This window comes from Suricata suricatta, chromosome 7 (assembly GCF_006229205.1).
Source record: "Suricata suricatta isolate VVHF042 chromosome 7, meerkat_22Aug2017_6uvM2_HiC, whole genome shotgun sequence".
In the NCBI taxonomy this organism is placed as follows: domain Eukaryota; kingdom Metazoa; phylum Chordata; class Mammalia; order Carnivora; family Herpestidae; genus Suricata; species Suricata suricatta.
Window position 1 is genome coordinate 62,495,473 of NC_043706.1, and position 15,043 is coordinate 62,510,515.

Genomic DNA, 15,043 nt, shown 5'->3' on the forward strand with positions numbered 1-15,043 from the left:
GTTGCAACAACATACTGAAATACTGTTGTGTTTGTTGTGTTTCTTAAAGTATGAGGAGATCTGTATTATAAGTTTAATGCCTCGGAGATAATAGAAAGTGCTGGTACTAAACAATTTTTACATATTAGAACTGTCAAAACTATTAACAGTTTATCCCTCCAAACTGTGATCTGCCAGACACAACAATTCCAATTATGTTTTTTAAAGAAATGTTAACCCAAAAAAGAGAAATGTTAATCCACACAGGCTACCCAAAATTTTGAGTGAATTTTATTTCTTTATGTATTTTTTTAATGTTTATTTTTGAGAGAAAGAGACAGAGTGTGAGTGGGGAATGAGAGGAGAGAGACAAGGACAAGAATCAGAAACAGGCTTCAGTCTCCTAGGTTTCAGCACAGAGCTCAAAATGGGACTTGAACCCACAAACCATGAGATCATGACCTAAGCCAAAGTCAGACACTTACCTGACCAAGCCACTCAGGCACCCCTATTTTTAATGTGTCTTATGAATGTATCTGAGCATAGGGGTTTTTAAAAATTCTTTTTTTCTTACACTTAGAAAAAATATCTGCTAAAAAGATGCCAAATAAGAAAATGTAGGAATATAGGGGCCCTGATAGCTCGGAGCCCGGAGCTTGCTTTAGATTCTGTGTCTCCCTCTGTCTCTGCCCCTCCCCCACTAAAGCTCTGTCTCTTTCGGTCTCTCAAAAATGAATAAATGCTATAGATATAGGAACACATATTACCATAGTTTAGAGCCCCGTCAGATTGGTTGAATAATTAGCAATCTGAAACAAGTAATTGTTCCCTCAGAAAACACAGAGTCCGTGGCCAGCTATATCACTGTAGTCCTGTGGTCAGAATACATCTTAGTATGAAAAATATGTTGTTTACCTGCTTTTTAAAAATTAATTTAAGTGTATTAAATAAGTATATTCAAAATTCTATTTTAGTTGTAAATACTAATAGTTTTGAGTGTTGATGTATTTGTTTTTATTATTTGATATTTAAAGTTCAGAAATTCAAATAGTTTTTATTTGGAAGATTATAGAGCTGTACAGACAGAAGCAGTATGTCAGCTCTTGTGCTTTTATACCAACACCACTGGGTATTTGAGATTAGATGAGAGTTTTCTTACACAGATGTGGTCTTTCACTGAGATTAAAAAAAAAAGTTTTGCTTAGAAACCTACCATTAATGCTGGCTGATAGTCCACATTTATTATAAAAGAGTTACTTAAAAGCATATCTAGTGAAAACTAATTAAAGTGGCTGATTTACTTTATTTTAAAACTTTGTATAAATACCTCAAACTTTAGGGATAAAAAAGAAATGAACTAAGACAGAGGGTTGCATATGGTTTCTCATAGATGTAATTCTTCAAAATTTTTTCCAAAGTTAGTGAAATACAAACCAGTGCATATAGATTAAATATGCTAAATGTACTATTTTTACTTGAGTGAGAATTTCTAAAGATTTTCCAGTGTGATGAAATATAACTTCCTGAGCTTTGTACTTTGTATAAGTTGGACTAACATTTCAGAGCTCAGAAATCCCAGGACATAATTTCTTCCTAACATGTGCCTTCTTGAATATTCTCTTAACCCTGATTTCCTTAACCCTGGGGCTTTCTTCTTCCATGAAACTAGAACAAGGACAGAAGGCTTTGTGGTTCCTGTGGATGTTTTTGACTCCTCTCTCAACCAGTCCATTAAGAGTTTAGCATTAGTTCCTGAAAAATGCCACATTTCTTTACTTTTATCCTAGGAAGGAAGTATATTGAGGCTTTGAAATGGTACCATTTTCTTTTCTTGTCACGTTACATATTGATTTCTAAGTCTTACTTGACCTTGTTTGGAATGAGCAGTATGTGTGTGTGCACGTTTCTGTGCGTTGTGTCCACGTTTCCCTGTATCATTTCTTTCAGAAGTGGAGAATTTTGCCATGCAGCTTTTAGCTCTGGGAAAAGTTTATCTGCCACTGCCTCACCAATGATCCACTTCTGGAAAAACATGACTGGCTTTAAAAATTAGTAGTGAGGTCAAACCTCCCAGAAGCCTCCATGGAAGTTGTTAAGAACCAGATTTGAGTTTGAGAATGCTGGGTTCTAAGGGGCTTTTCCATTTAGCAAAGTCTTAGATGTGGGGTCTCAGCTCTGGAACCAAGGATTCCCCATTCAAAGCAATATTTTTAAAGCTTTTGAGGTGAAGGGGGTATCTGAGCTGTCCAAGTATATCCTCAGATGGGGGTGTTTTTGGATTTCTGCCAATGAATCCCTTCAATGCTCAGTATGCCCTGTTGACACAAGGTGAGAGCATCTTCTGCTGCCCTTTAGAGCTCTGTTATACTGCCTGTCCTCTGCATTTATATATCCTGTAACAAAGTACTCAAGACACAAAGACCTTTCATGTATTTTTTTCACACTGTGGAGGTATACACACATACACCATACACACACATACACACACACACAGATACTTTATATATGAACATTTCCTTCTAAATATTTTTCTTTTCTTAACTTGAAGGGGATTTTGAACATATAAAATGTTGTCAGGCCTGTTAGATCTCTTTTTGATAAAGGAAAATACTTGTGTGGTATGGAATAGCATGAAACAGGAGTCGATATCTTTTAGTAAAGTAGCAAAAGCCACAGAAAATCCTACCCATCTTAACATATCAACACAACAGCTGTTCATATTTTTAAGCTTTCAGATGTCATCACATAGCGAGGCCAAAGCTTTCACTGGCATTTCTTATATGGGGAAAATTACTGACAATCATTTTATTGGTGCTCAAAGGACAATCAAATAAGGAGGCGAGCACAGATTATATTTGTGTATAACTGAGCTCTTGAAGGTCCGAGTCAAAAATATCCAACTCTAAGGGCTTTTCCAGGGCCTCCAGGTTAATATCGAAGGGGCTTACAAAGATTTTCCATTAGACTGTGTTTTCAGTACCATGTTTAATTTCCAGATGTGTTCTACCCTTTTTATAATTAATAGTGCGTTGTGCTGTCTATCATGCGCCCCAGGTGTGTTGTCAGGGACATGGCGAAGCCTGCTGCCTGCAAAACACCAAGAAATGCTGAAAACCAGCCCCACCAACCTACACCGTGAGTATGGCATTAGTTTTATTGACTGAAAATGTCGTCTCTTACACAGATCATTGGTTACAGATTTATTAATTCACATTGCATGTGGGAGTAGATACTCTGACTACTCATGTATGTGTAATAAAAAAGCTACAATTGAATCAGATAAAATTATCTGGAAACATGAGCTCTGTATTAAGTACCTTTTTTGAAATGAAGTTTCTAGTGCCATATTGGAAGCATAAAACTAATTAGAGGAAAGGGACACATCTTTAGGGGTTCCAGGGTGGCAGAAATTCTGTACCTTTTGATTGGAATGTGTTGAGCTGGAGCCTAGGATTTTAGGGAAGTTGGAAGGCAGGGGGCAGAGAGGAAGGAGGGTGTTAGGAAGGGAAATACAGAGGTAGCTCCACTACCCAACGTCACCAATTACTCAAGGGCATGGACATTCTAAAAGAGCAGATTGCCCATCTAGTTTCATTTTTATTATTACAAACTCAAGTGTAGATACTAGAGAAGAGTTAAATGAATGACCAACAGAAAAGGGAAGCAGAAAGTAGAGAAGAAACTAAATAAACAAATTCTCAATTGTGAATATGGATTTTGATGAGATAAAATGTCAATGGCTTTGAAATTTTGCAGAGTAACAGGATATATTCAGTCTTCTGCATAGAATTATGCTTTTAGTAAGAAAAATTAAACATTCCCTTAATATGTCTCAGCAACAGCAATACTCTGCATAACCATAAGAGCCAAGAGGTTACTACTGGGAAATGTCTCCTTCTAAGGGTTTTATTAAATGGCTTTGAAGAAATGTGTCCTAAGAATGATTTTCTATAGATTTCTTTAGCTGAGAAGTCTTTGAAGTAAACCAAAATAAAGTGATAAAATTGTAAAAAGCAAGAAGATAAAGAAATCTTTAATTCTTTAGCTATGACAAGTTTTTATTACCATTGGCAAAGACTAAAATAAAACATTTAAATGCTTATAGTTTGTATATTACTTTTAGTCACAAATCATTTAAAATTATTTGTGTTTTAAGAAATAAAATTTTGGTAAATAAATTTCAAGAGGCCCGACAGATCAATTATAGATTTTGTCTCAGTAAGTATACTTGAATATCATCTTCTACATTTAATCAGTATTTTTCAAGAAATAAAGATAATTTTGATTTAAATGTAGTAAAACATGACTTATTTTGCAATTGTACATTGAAAAAAGTACAAAGTTAGAAGAAGTATTCTTAATTATGTTGCCATTTTTTCCCTATAAATGTTTTTGCTTTAAAGCCATTTTCCTGATGATGGAACTTCCCTTCATAATTCATGAGAAGCTTATGAACCTTACTTCCTACCTTATGTTCTAAGCAATACAAAACATTTTACTCTATATTATGATTATATTAGGACTCAAGCTATCATTGGGAAAGTTCTTTGGGGAATTAATTTTGATTTTAAAATATTATATTCCACATATCGAGGTTCCGTTTTAGTTGATCCCACTCATTCTAATGTCTGCTTTAAATTGGAATTATTAGATACATAACAGCAACTGTCATCCTTCCCAACAAGACTTGAGATAATTTTCTTTATTTTGTTTTTACTTTCCATAGACTTAAGACTTGTAGAAATCTGTTGTAATTTTATCTTGCACCCGTGGTACTTTCCTGGTGGCCCCTCTGAGTATAGGAGCCAAGAAGAAGCAACTGTAGTCCCTTTGAATCCTCTATTCTGACAACCTCTTTGTTCACCTAAACTTTTCAAATTAAAATAGTGAACCTCTCTAGGTAAACTGAAGAATTTAAAGTTTGCAATCTATTCCTTATCCTGCTGATTCTCTACAATGTGTTTGTAATTTGAGCTCTCCATATTCATGTGTGTGCCTGTCTAGGTTGATTAGAAAAGGGCAATAATAAAGAACGGGGTGGGGATTAGGATGGGCTTAACCTGCAGGTCAGTGTTTTTAAATTTGTGAGTCATAACCTATTACTGGGTCTGAAAATCAATAAAGGCTACTTTTTTAAAAAATTAATTTAAATGGAATAGAGGAGATTAGAAAAATCCAAGAAAACATCCTTAGTAGGATGAATTTATATTTCTGTTATGATAACTTGGTAAAAGTATAAAAGTTAATATACACTATATTTAGTTATAAGGATGCACTAATGGGTTTTAATTAGGAGAGTGGCTTAGTTAGATTTGCATTCTGTGTATGTGCGTAGGTATATAAAATATATATTACATTGAAAGAAATGGGGAAAATGGAATATGAATGTGATGAGGGCAAGACGAGGAATAAGGAAATCAATTAACAGACAATTGTAATAGTTCAAAGAAAGATGATAATAAAGCCTTGACTTATAGGAGTAGCAGAAGGTGTGGGAAGGAAGCATTTCAAAAGCTAAGTAAGGAGTCACTTTGGCAGTGCTTGATTGTCAGTTGAATGTGGTTTTGTGAGGAAAGAGTTTAGAGGGACTATCATATCAATTGTTTGGTAATTAAGGGCCACTGACTGAAAAGTGGAATTAAAGAAGCAAAGTAGGTGGAGATAGGTAAGCAGTGGGGAGTTTGGATTTTTATATAATGATTTTGTGGTACCTGTGCTTTATTAGGGTCCAAGAAATAGTTGGGTATATGAACCTAAAATGCTCAGTTAAATGGGAAAGTAGATGACAACACCAAAATATATATAGTTAGAAGAAAATAGCATAGAGAGCCTTAGGTAAAATCAATGCATGACTCAGGTGGAAAATAAAGAAGTAGGAGAACCAGAAGCCAAAGTAGTAGTGGGGCTCAAGGGGAATCTCCAGGGGTATCAAATATAGCAGAAAATCAGTTAATAACTTCAGACATAAAAAAAATATCCTTTGAATTTGTCCATATAAAGTAAGTCATTGGTGGCATTTGTTATAGCAGTTTTAATATATAAGTGGTTGGAAATACTCTATTTCAATAGGTGTGAGAAGGAAATGAGAAGTCAGGAAAGGGAAATGGTGATTGTACGTGACTTTTTCAAAATGCTTGATTGTGTAGGAAAAGAGAGAGTGCTAGGTAGACAGGAAGTAGGGTAACTATACTTATGTTACTTGGTACATTCTATTTTGCAAGTCTAGATTGATGGATATATATATATAAACATACTTTATATTTTTTGATAACAGTGTGTATAAATTATCCAAAGACTCTTTTTTTAGTTATCAGTAAAATGTCACTTAGTCATATTTTAGATAGGCTGCCTAAGTTGTCATCACTTAGTGAAAGTAATAAGTATATCAAAAATAATGGTGAAATTCAACAAATTGAGTCTTATGCCTCTTATTCCTCAAGCATAAGTATAAATGAGACAGAATTCCTGTCTCTTATTAAGGGTATTCTCCCAGGTTGGAGATAATCAAATAAATTTTAACACTACATGATAAGTGCAATATATTAAAAAATGATTTATTTTGTTTGGGGTTGTTGTAGTCAAGAAGGATTTAAGAGCCTGCAACAGTTAATATAAATTTTGCAAGATGAATAGTTCAGTAGGTGGGCAGTGTTGGAACACAGTTTTCCAGATGAAGAGAACAGTTGCCCAGAGGCCCAAACACCAGGTTGTGCTGGGATAATTTAAAACATGTGCTCAATCCTGGACTCTGAGCACATGTGAGTATGTGTATTTGTGTGTTGTATGGTTGTGTGGTTGGATAGGAGTTCATGTGTGTAGAAGCGAGTGTGGGTTTTGTGTGTGAAAGAGAAGAAAGGAGAAGTGCTGCATCAGAATCTCGGGAGAACAGGAGATTTGTTTAACTTGGGAAAAGTAAATAATTAATTGTGCCTTCTCTTAGGTTTTACTTTTTAATACTGTATTTTGAAATTGGACACACCATTATGGGTTTTTGAGTTTTTCAAAGTGATTATGGATTTAAAAAGTCTGAGAAACTCTTGTCTGTATGTCAATATCAGTCCTAGATGTTAGCAGGAATAAGTAGGAGGAAGAGGAGGTAGGGCTGATTTGAGGAAATTTCCCAGGTAGTATGATTAGAGTATAGTAATTCATTAGATGTAGTAATAAAGCAAAGATGAGAAAGGATAACTCATTTTAGCTCAAGAGATTAGGTGAATGTGATGAAATCAAGAAGAGAGTTAATTTAGGCATGGAAACAAGTTTAGATTTACCATTAGACATATATATAAGTGGCCAAAGATCTTTCCAATTAAAGCATCCAGAAGACAGTTGACTATTCGTATCTCAAACTCAGGAGAGGTTTAGATGAGATATACTAATTTGGGAGTAATTACTTTATAATAAAAACCATTAGGACAAATGAGACATCATGGAGAGAAAGTATAGCGTTAGAAGGAAAGACTATAAATGGCAGTGTAGAGGGTATCAACTGTACTGCTACACAGAGTAGAGGAATTAAGTAAATTATGAAAAATCATGCAAGAACAAACGTGTCCCAGTTTTCCTGTAACTATCCATGCTTTAGTACTTAAAATCCCATGTCCTGGGAATCTCCCAAACTTACCCCCCAGTCCTGGGAAAATTCAAATGGTTGTTCACACTAGAACTGGTGTAGTTGGAATTTGGAAATAAAAATCCAGAAAATGAATGAATAGCCAAAGAAAAAATAAATGCTTAGACATTGTTTGTATTATCGATGGAAGGTGACATTATAAGGAATAAATTGAATCCATAGAGGTACATGTATCATAATTCAGTCTTTCTTGTTTTGCTTTGTCTTTGTTGGTGATTGCCTACTTTTAAAAATGAACAAATAATTCACATACCATATATACAATTCATCTTGCAAGGTATGTAGTTTAGTGTGCTTCACAAAGTTGTGCAATTATCACTCCTTTGTAATTTGAGAACATTTTGATTACCCCCAAAAAGAAACCTACTACCCATTAGCAGTCATTTCCCTATTCTCTTTAAAACTCAGTTCTTAGCAACCACTAATCTATTTTTTCTCAATGGATTTGCCCTTTATGGAAATTTCATATAAATAGAATCATATGATATATAGACTGTTTATGTCTGGTTTTATCATTTAGCATGATATTTTCAAGATTCATCCATGTTATACATGTATCAGTACTTCATTTCTCTTATAGCCAATAATATTCCTTTGTATGTATATACCACATTTTTTATCTGACCATCATTTAAGTGGACCTCTGGATTGTTTCCAATATTTAACCTATTATGTGTAAATTATTATGTTACTCTTAACATTTATGTATAATATTTTGAGTAGACATATGTTTTCAGGTCTCTTGAGTATAAACCTATGAATGAAATTGCTGAGTCATGTGGTAGCTGTATGTTTACATTTTTTATGAACTGCTAAACTGAATTTCAAAATATCTGCACCATTTTACATTGCTACCAACAATGTAAAAGAATTCCAATTTCTTTACATCCTTGTCAACACTTCGAATTGTTAGTCCTTTCTGTTATAGCCAATCTTGTTACTGTGAATTGTATGAATGGGTTATCTTATTGTGGTTTTGATTTGATTTCTATAATGAATAATGATGTTGAACATTTCCATGTACTCATTGGTTATTTATATTTGGTTTCTTTGGAGAAATGTTGATCACAATCTTTTGTCTATTTTTAATTGAATTATTTGTCTTTACTGTTGAGTTGTAAGAGTTCTTTATGTGTGTTGTTACCATATCCTCATCTGATAAATGATTTGCAAATATTTGACCTCACTTAGTGAGTTATCTTTTTATTTTCTTGATAGTACCTTGAAGCACAAGTTTTTAATTTGATGAAGTCCAAGTGATCTGTTTTTCCTTTAGTTACTCATGCTTTTGTTGTTATAGCTAAGAAACTATTGTGAAATCCAAAAATCCTTCTTCTAAGTGTTTTATAGATTTAGTTCTTATATTTAGGTATCTAATCCATTTTGAGATACTTTTTGTATGTGGTGCAAGGTAGGGATCCAATTTCATTCTTTGGATTATCGGATATCTAGTTGTCAAAAAGTGGTTATAGCAGACATACATATCTTGTTCCTGATCCTAGAAAGAAACCTTCAGCCTTTCCCTATTAAATATGATGTTAGTTGTGGAGTGTCAGTCAGTAGATTTTTTTAAAAATCAGCTTTAGGAAGTTTCTTTCCATTTCTAGTATATCGAGTGTTCATATCATAAAAGGGTATTGGATTTACTCAAATGCATTTTCTGCATTTATTGAGATGGTAATGTGCTTTTTGTCCTTTATTTTATTAACATGGTGTACTGCTTTAATTCGCATATGTTGAACCAATCTTACATTCCTGAGATAATTCCTACTTGGTTATCCATTTTATACATATCTTTATTTAATTTGCTATTATTTTTGATGATTTTTATGTATATATTTATAACTAGTATTGTTTTGTAGTTTTCCTGTGATTTTTTTTTGTCTGATTTTGCTATCAGGATAATATCAATTTCATAGAATGAATTTGGAAGTACTCTCTATTATTTTATTTAGTAAGAGTTTGTAAGAGAAACTTGTAAATTTTTTTCAGATATTTCAGAATTTACCAGTGAAGCCATCAGCTTCTTTGTGGGAATCTCTTTATTACTTAAATTCTGTTTTGAATATTTATAATGATTCTGTATAAATGTATATCAAATCCTCACATCTTCAGAAAAGCTCATATTCAAAAGTAAATTTTATATAACCCTTGAACCATTCATGATTTGGGGTTATTGACACTTATGATTTCTAATTCCTAGAAAATAAATTTAACCCTGTTTTGTGTATGTATGTGTGTGTTAACATGTGTGACCCACCAATTTCATCAAGTAAAAATTATCAGTGTAACCTCAGAGTCTGGGTTCAGTTAAAGAACCAATCAGAAGGTGGGATTCTTTGCTTTGGATTTCTCTGATTCCTCTGGGAAAAAATGAGAAATTGGTTTTGGTATTTTTTTTTTACTTAAAAACAAAACTTGTTAGTCATATGTTTGTACATTCTGTAATCAATTTCATTTATTTAACAAAAAATGGACTTAGGTTCCAGGTAAAAATTCAAATTTCTTAGTCTCAGGTTTTTACTTTGGTATTTTGTATTTGTCCTTTCTACCTCTTTTCGAGAAGTGATCTCTCTTTGCAGTGGTAATTCACAACCTGGACTGGATCATTGAGCACCATCTGCATTGGAGCTTTTGACATGGACATGTGTGTTGCACATACTCTTTTTTTTCCCTTCTTCACAGTTTCAGATGAGTCAACCTTGAATTGACAGGGAGACTATATCCACACTTATTTAATAGGCATACTTTTTCAAGGGCATAGTTTTTTTTTTTTTTTTTAGCAATGACAATCTTTGTTCAGATTAATTGTAACACAGGGACTTCTGAGGACCAACATGTATATAGGATCAGAATGAATATAGTCATGTAAATGTGGTAGCTTATATTTAACCTAATTTTAAAATAGTGCCTTGGGAATAAAAAAATATAATGAGGAATATATATATTAGTACATATACTTTTCCCATAATTTATGTGAAATATACACATATCTTTATACTTGATCTCTTTTTCATTTAAAACCACATATCTAACAGTCGACATTATATCATATACTAGATAAAAGAATAAACAGAAATGTGTCTCTGAAATTAAACAGTTGGACAGAAGCCCATGTCACTATGTCAGTATGCCTTTAAGTGCTGCATACCAGACATGAACTTCAGGCTGTGCATATTAAATTCCTAGAATTCTGTCTTGCCGTAGTAGTGGACTGCAGAAGTTCCATGAATAATGTAGAAAGTTGAGGAGCCCACTGGCAGACTGTCTGCCATCCCAGATACAACACCATCATGAATACAGTGATTGCTCTCAAAAACCTCCGAGAGGCCCTGCAAATACTGGAATCTAGCCTGCTTTTCCCTGTTGACCTGATCTTGCCCCTCTGCACCTCCTGGGCCATGTGGTGGTCTCTGCTCCTGAAGTTTTGCAGATTTTGTACTCAGCCTTTTCCAAAGTCTCTTAAATTCTCAGTTCAGGTGTGGTCTATTCCTTCAGTAGAAACCAGTTAAATCAGCTTTGGAAGAGAAGGTAGCATTGAGGAGAGGGGAAGTGAACTTCTTCAACTGATAGAGACTTTACAGTAGGTGAAGCAGTTTGCTGCTTGCTTTCTAATGAGTCAGGCTATTCATTCTTTCTTCAACAAATATTTATGTAGTCTGTACTGTGTGCAGAGCCCAGTGGCAGGCAATGAATATGATGATGGATAAAGTAGAGTCCTTGTCCCTGTAAAACTTAAGGGTGTGGGAGGAGAGGATCTAAACACAGTTTATAAAATTCTTCATTTTTAACAAGAGCCTAAACTGAGTCTTGTAGTGTTAGAGAACTAAACAGGTGACACTCTTTAGAGAGCATGTTCAAGGAAGGCTCTTAGAAGAGATGATATTTAGGGAGAGACTTGAAAGATGAGGACTTGGTGTTGTGAAGAACCAGCAGAAGGGAATTCCAGGCAGAGTGGATGGTATGTGCAGTGTATCTTTTTTTTTTTTAATTTTTTCTTTTTTTTAATGTCTTTTATTTATTTTTGAGAGACAGAGAGAGACAGCGCGAGCAGGAGAGGGTCAGAGAGAGAGGGAGACACAGAATTCGAAGCAGGCTCCAGGCTCTGAGCTAGCTGTCAGCACAGAGCCCGACGCGGGGCTGAAACCCACGAACTGTGAGATCATGACCTGAGCCGAAGCCGCTGCTTAACCGACTGAGCCACCCAGGCGCCCCTGTGCAGTGTATCTTAAATAGAAACCAGTATAGTCTGGTTGGGGGATCAAAAGAAGGCAGAGAAACATGAGGAGGAGGGCAACAGATAAGACTAATGAGAGAAGCAGGAGTTCTCGGATCTCTGGATTTTAAAACTATTGAGAAGGGCTTGAAGCAGTTCCAAGGAAGGAGATTCATGATCCAAGGTAGTGTGACAAGTGGGTTGGATGAGGATGAGGATAAGTACCTTAGGAGGCAGTTGTTGTGGTTTAGGCAAAACATAATGGTGTCTTGGAGTCTGCTGGTGGCAATATAGATGAAGCAAGTGGATCTGAGTGGGATTGGTGAAGTTTAGTGGAATTTAATGAAGTTTTGGAAGCAATGAAAGAAAAAAGGAACTTCTGGTGTGTAGTGAAGGGAGAAGGCCCCAGGTCATATATGTAATCTCTGATATGCATAATAGATTGAATGCATCGAATGTATAATGTGTAGGAACATGTTTTCTCATAAAACCTTAAGCATGTTATTATGTACACAAACATAAATAGCATATATAAGTGAAGAATTTAGATATCTCAATTGTATTAGTTCAGGTAAATTTGTATAAAACTTCAAATATTGATGGTAAATAATGATGAAAAGTAAAATTGAGTAAAAATTGAAACAAGATTAGACTTTGCTGTTTTAAATGTTTGTTCTTTGTGATTGTTTTTGTACTCTGATAATCTGTTGGGAAAGACTTAATAATTTTGTAGTGTTCTACACTACTTGAAATAAATATTCTAACATATATACTAGATAAAAATATTGTTCCTTTTTTGAAAAATATCTCATTTAGGAGTTAAACTCAGCCAAGAAGAAAGGGAATATTTCCATATTTTAAAGGATCTTTTAGCTATATATTTTATCATGAGTGAAGGTATTAGAGACAAGCAGCCTCTTCTGTACTATTTTAAGCCATATGTTTACATCAAAATGTGAGGAGTTTTATTTTTTGCTGGGTTTTTTTGCATATACAATAAGAAGCATTCATTGTTATAGTCTGTATTTCTGTTACCACCTATAGTAGGGATCATATTGACCAGGTAATATTAAAAAAGTAAAAATTCCAAAATATATGTTTTTGTCTTTTAGAATAAAGTCAGTATAGCCAATACCTTGGAAATAGAGAACGCAGAATACTGACATTTCCAATTCATGGATATAATTAGGAAGTGACAGGTTTTTAAAAATTATATGGCTTTTATAGTTTTCATTCTTTTTATATGATTTTCTGGTTTACACAAATCATTCTATGCCAGTTCATAGAGTCTTATAAAGCCCCTCTTTCTGCTATACCTATTTTAAGATAATATTGTTTTCATCTCTGTCTGAACGCTCCCAGAAGAAGGTATCAGAAGATAAGAAGATCAGAAGAAGAAGTTGAAGAAAACTTCTTATGTTTTAAAAAAGTTTAGTTCTGTAAGAATAGACCCATAGTAGTTTTATATGTAATAGTTATTTTTCATGAATCTTAGTTGATCATAAATTACTTTCACCCTTTGTTGACAGAACTAGGTCCTCTGTTAATGATGCTCTGAACAGTTTTTATTTTGGTGACCCTGCCCTTGGAGACCCTGCCCATTGCATGCTATCTATGTCTTTTGTTTAGCTAACATCAGTTTGTTCCCTCTTGTATGGAGCATCTGACTAGAATCCTAGTTTTTATTATCTTGTTGATTCTATCAGGAAGCCATTAGGTCACCTTTACTTCAGGCCTAGGGCCAGCCCCACACTGCTAGCTCTATGGATCTTTATCTTTTCAGCTTTCTTGGTCCAATCTTAGACCATGTGATATTTGATATTGATATTTTAAGGAGGTTTCCTGAAAAACTAAGGTTGTAGAAGCCTACGCAGACTTTTGTTTGAGTTTATTTAATGTCAGCTTTAATTCAAGTCACAAGGTATGAGCAGAATTTGAGTTTGATGATCTGTGCTCTTGGCCTTCTCTTAAGACAAGAACTTTGATAGTAAGTTGCCTCAGGGTAAGTCAGCAGAAAAGGGGCAGATCTAGGTCTAGAATCCAGGTATCTGGATTCATAGTATAAGATGGCTTCAAAACATCCAGGCAATCTACATTAGGATTAAGACGAATTTTGCAATTCTTCAGGAAGTAGTGAGTAACTTCTAGCATTCAGAGTTTGAACCAAATGTTTTTAGTTCTTGCTCTGGTACTCACTTGCTGAGTGACATTGGCCAAGTTGTTTACCTTCCTAAATCTTTCTCTTCTGGAAAATAGGAAGACAAGTGCTACTAGTTATCTCATGGGAGTTTTTGAGGAGGAAATGAGATAAAGTACAAAAGAGAGTTGTGTGTAAAGTACTGTATGAATCTTTGTAACATATTCTGAAGTGTCAGTGGAGAGGAGCCTGGGTGGCTCAGTTGCTTGAGCATCCCAATCTTGATTTCTGACAGGTCATGATCTCATGGTTCATGCGTTTGAGCCAAATATCAGGCTACACATTGACAGTGTAGTGCCTGCTTGGGGTTCTCTCTCTCCCCGTCTTTCTGCTCCTTCTTGGTTTAAGGATATATTTGCTCACTCTTTTTCTCTTTCAAAATAAATAAATAAACTTTAAAAAAAAAAGGTAACAGTGAACAGTCTCTATATTATTTATTATTTTTCCCACATAACAAATATTTATGAAGCTCTTACAGTGGCTCAATTTGAAAAAAAATACTTTTTGGTTAATTCAGTCAAAACATAGGCTGTATCTTATCTATTAGTGTTTCTTATTGAGACTATTGGGACACTTTTTAAAATTCCACACCGTATCTCACACTAGTCCATCATATATCAAATGTTCCCTACTATGGGAAGCCAGGAAATGTGGACTTGGAAAATTTCCCCAAGTTATCCTGATACACTCTCATGATTTAGAACCACTGGTATGTACCACTGAGATGCTCAGTGAAAATGAAGACTCATTGGGATGAATGATAATGGCACAAATCAAAATTAATATGGCTATCTCTGAATAGGATCTCTTTTCCAAAACTCATGTTGAGAGAGAGAATACAAAGGGAAATAAATATTGGCAATATTATTATTAGAAAGTCACGGTGCCTCAAGGCCCAGCCTGGTTACTCTGTGAATCACTGCTATTTCTTCTGCTCTTCTACCGAATCTTTTGTCCAGGATGAGAATGGCTGCCTGTGCCAAGAAAATAGATGGTTCTTGTGCAAAAACAGGAAGTG

At 34.6% G+C, this 15,043-nt stretch overlaps 1 protein-coding gene across 20 annotated transcripts in view; it reads left to right on the forward strand.

The window, feature by feature from the left end:
• RIMS1 (regulating synaptic membrane exocytosis 1) overlaps positions 1-15,043 on the forward strand; it is a 460,984-nt gene that overhangs the window by 71,110 nt on the left and 374,831 nt on the right. For 19 of the 20 annotated variants that reach the window (XM_029943495.1, XM_029943497.1, XM_029943511.1 and 16 more), the window contains exon 2: positions 3,034-3,114. The exons of the other annotated variant lie outside the window; for it this stretch is intronic. In XM_029943495.1, coding sequence (XP_029799355.1) covers positions 3,034-3,114 — 81 coding nt within the window. The remainder of the gene's footprint in view (positions 1-3,033; positions 3,115-15,043) is intronic. 20 annotated transcript variants of the gene reach the window in all.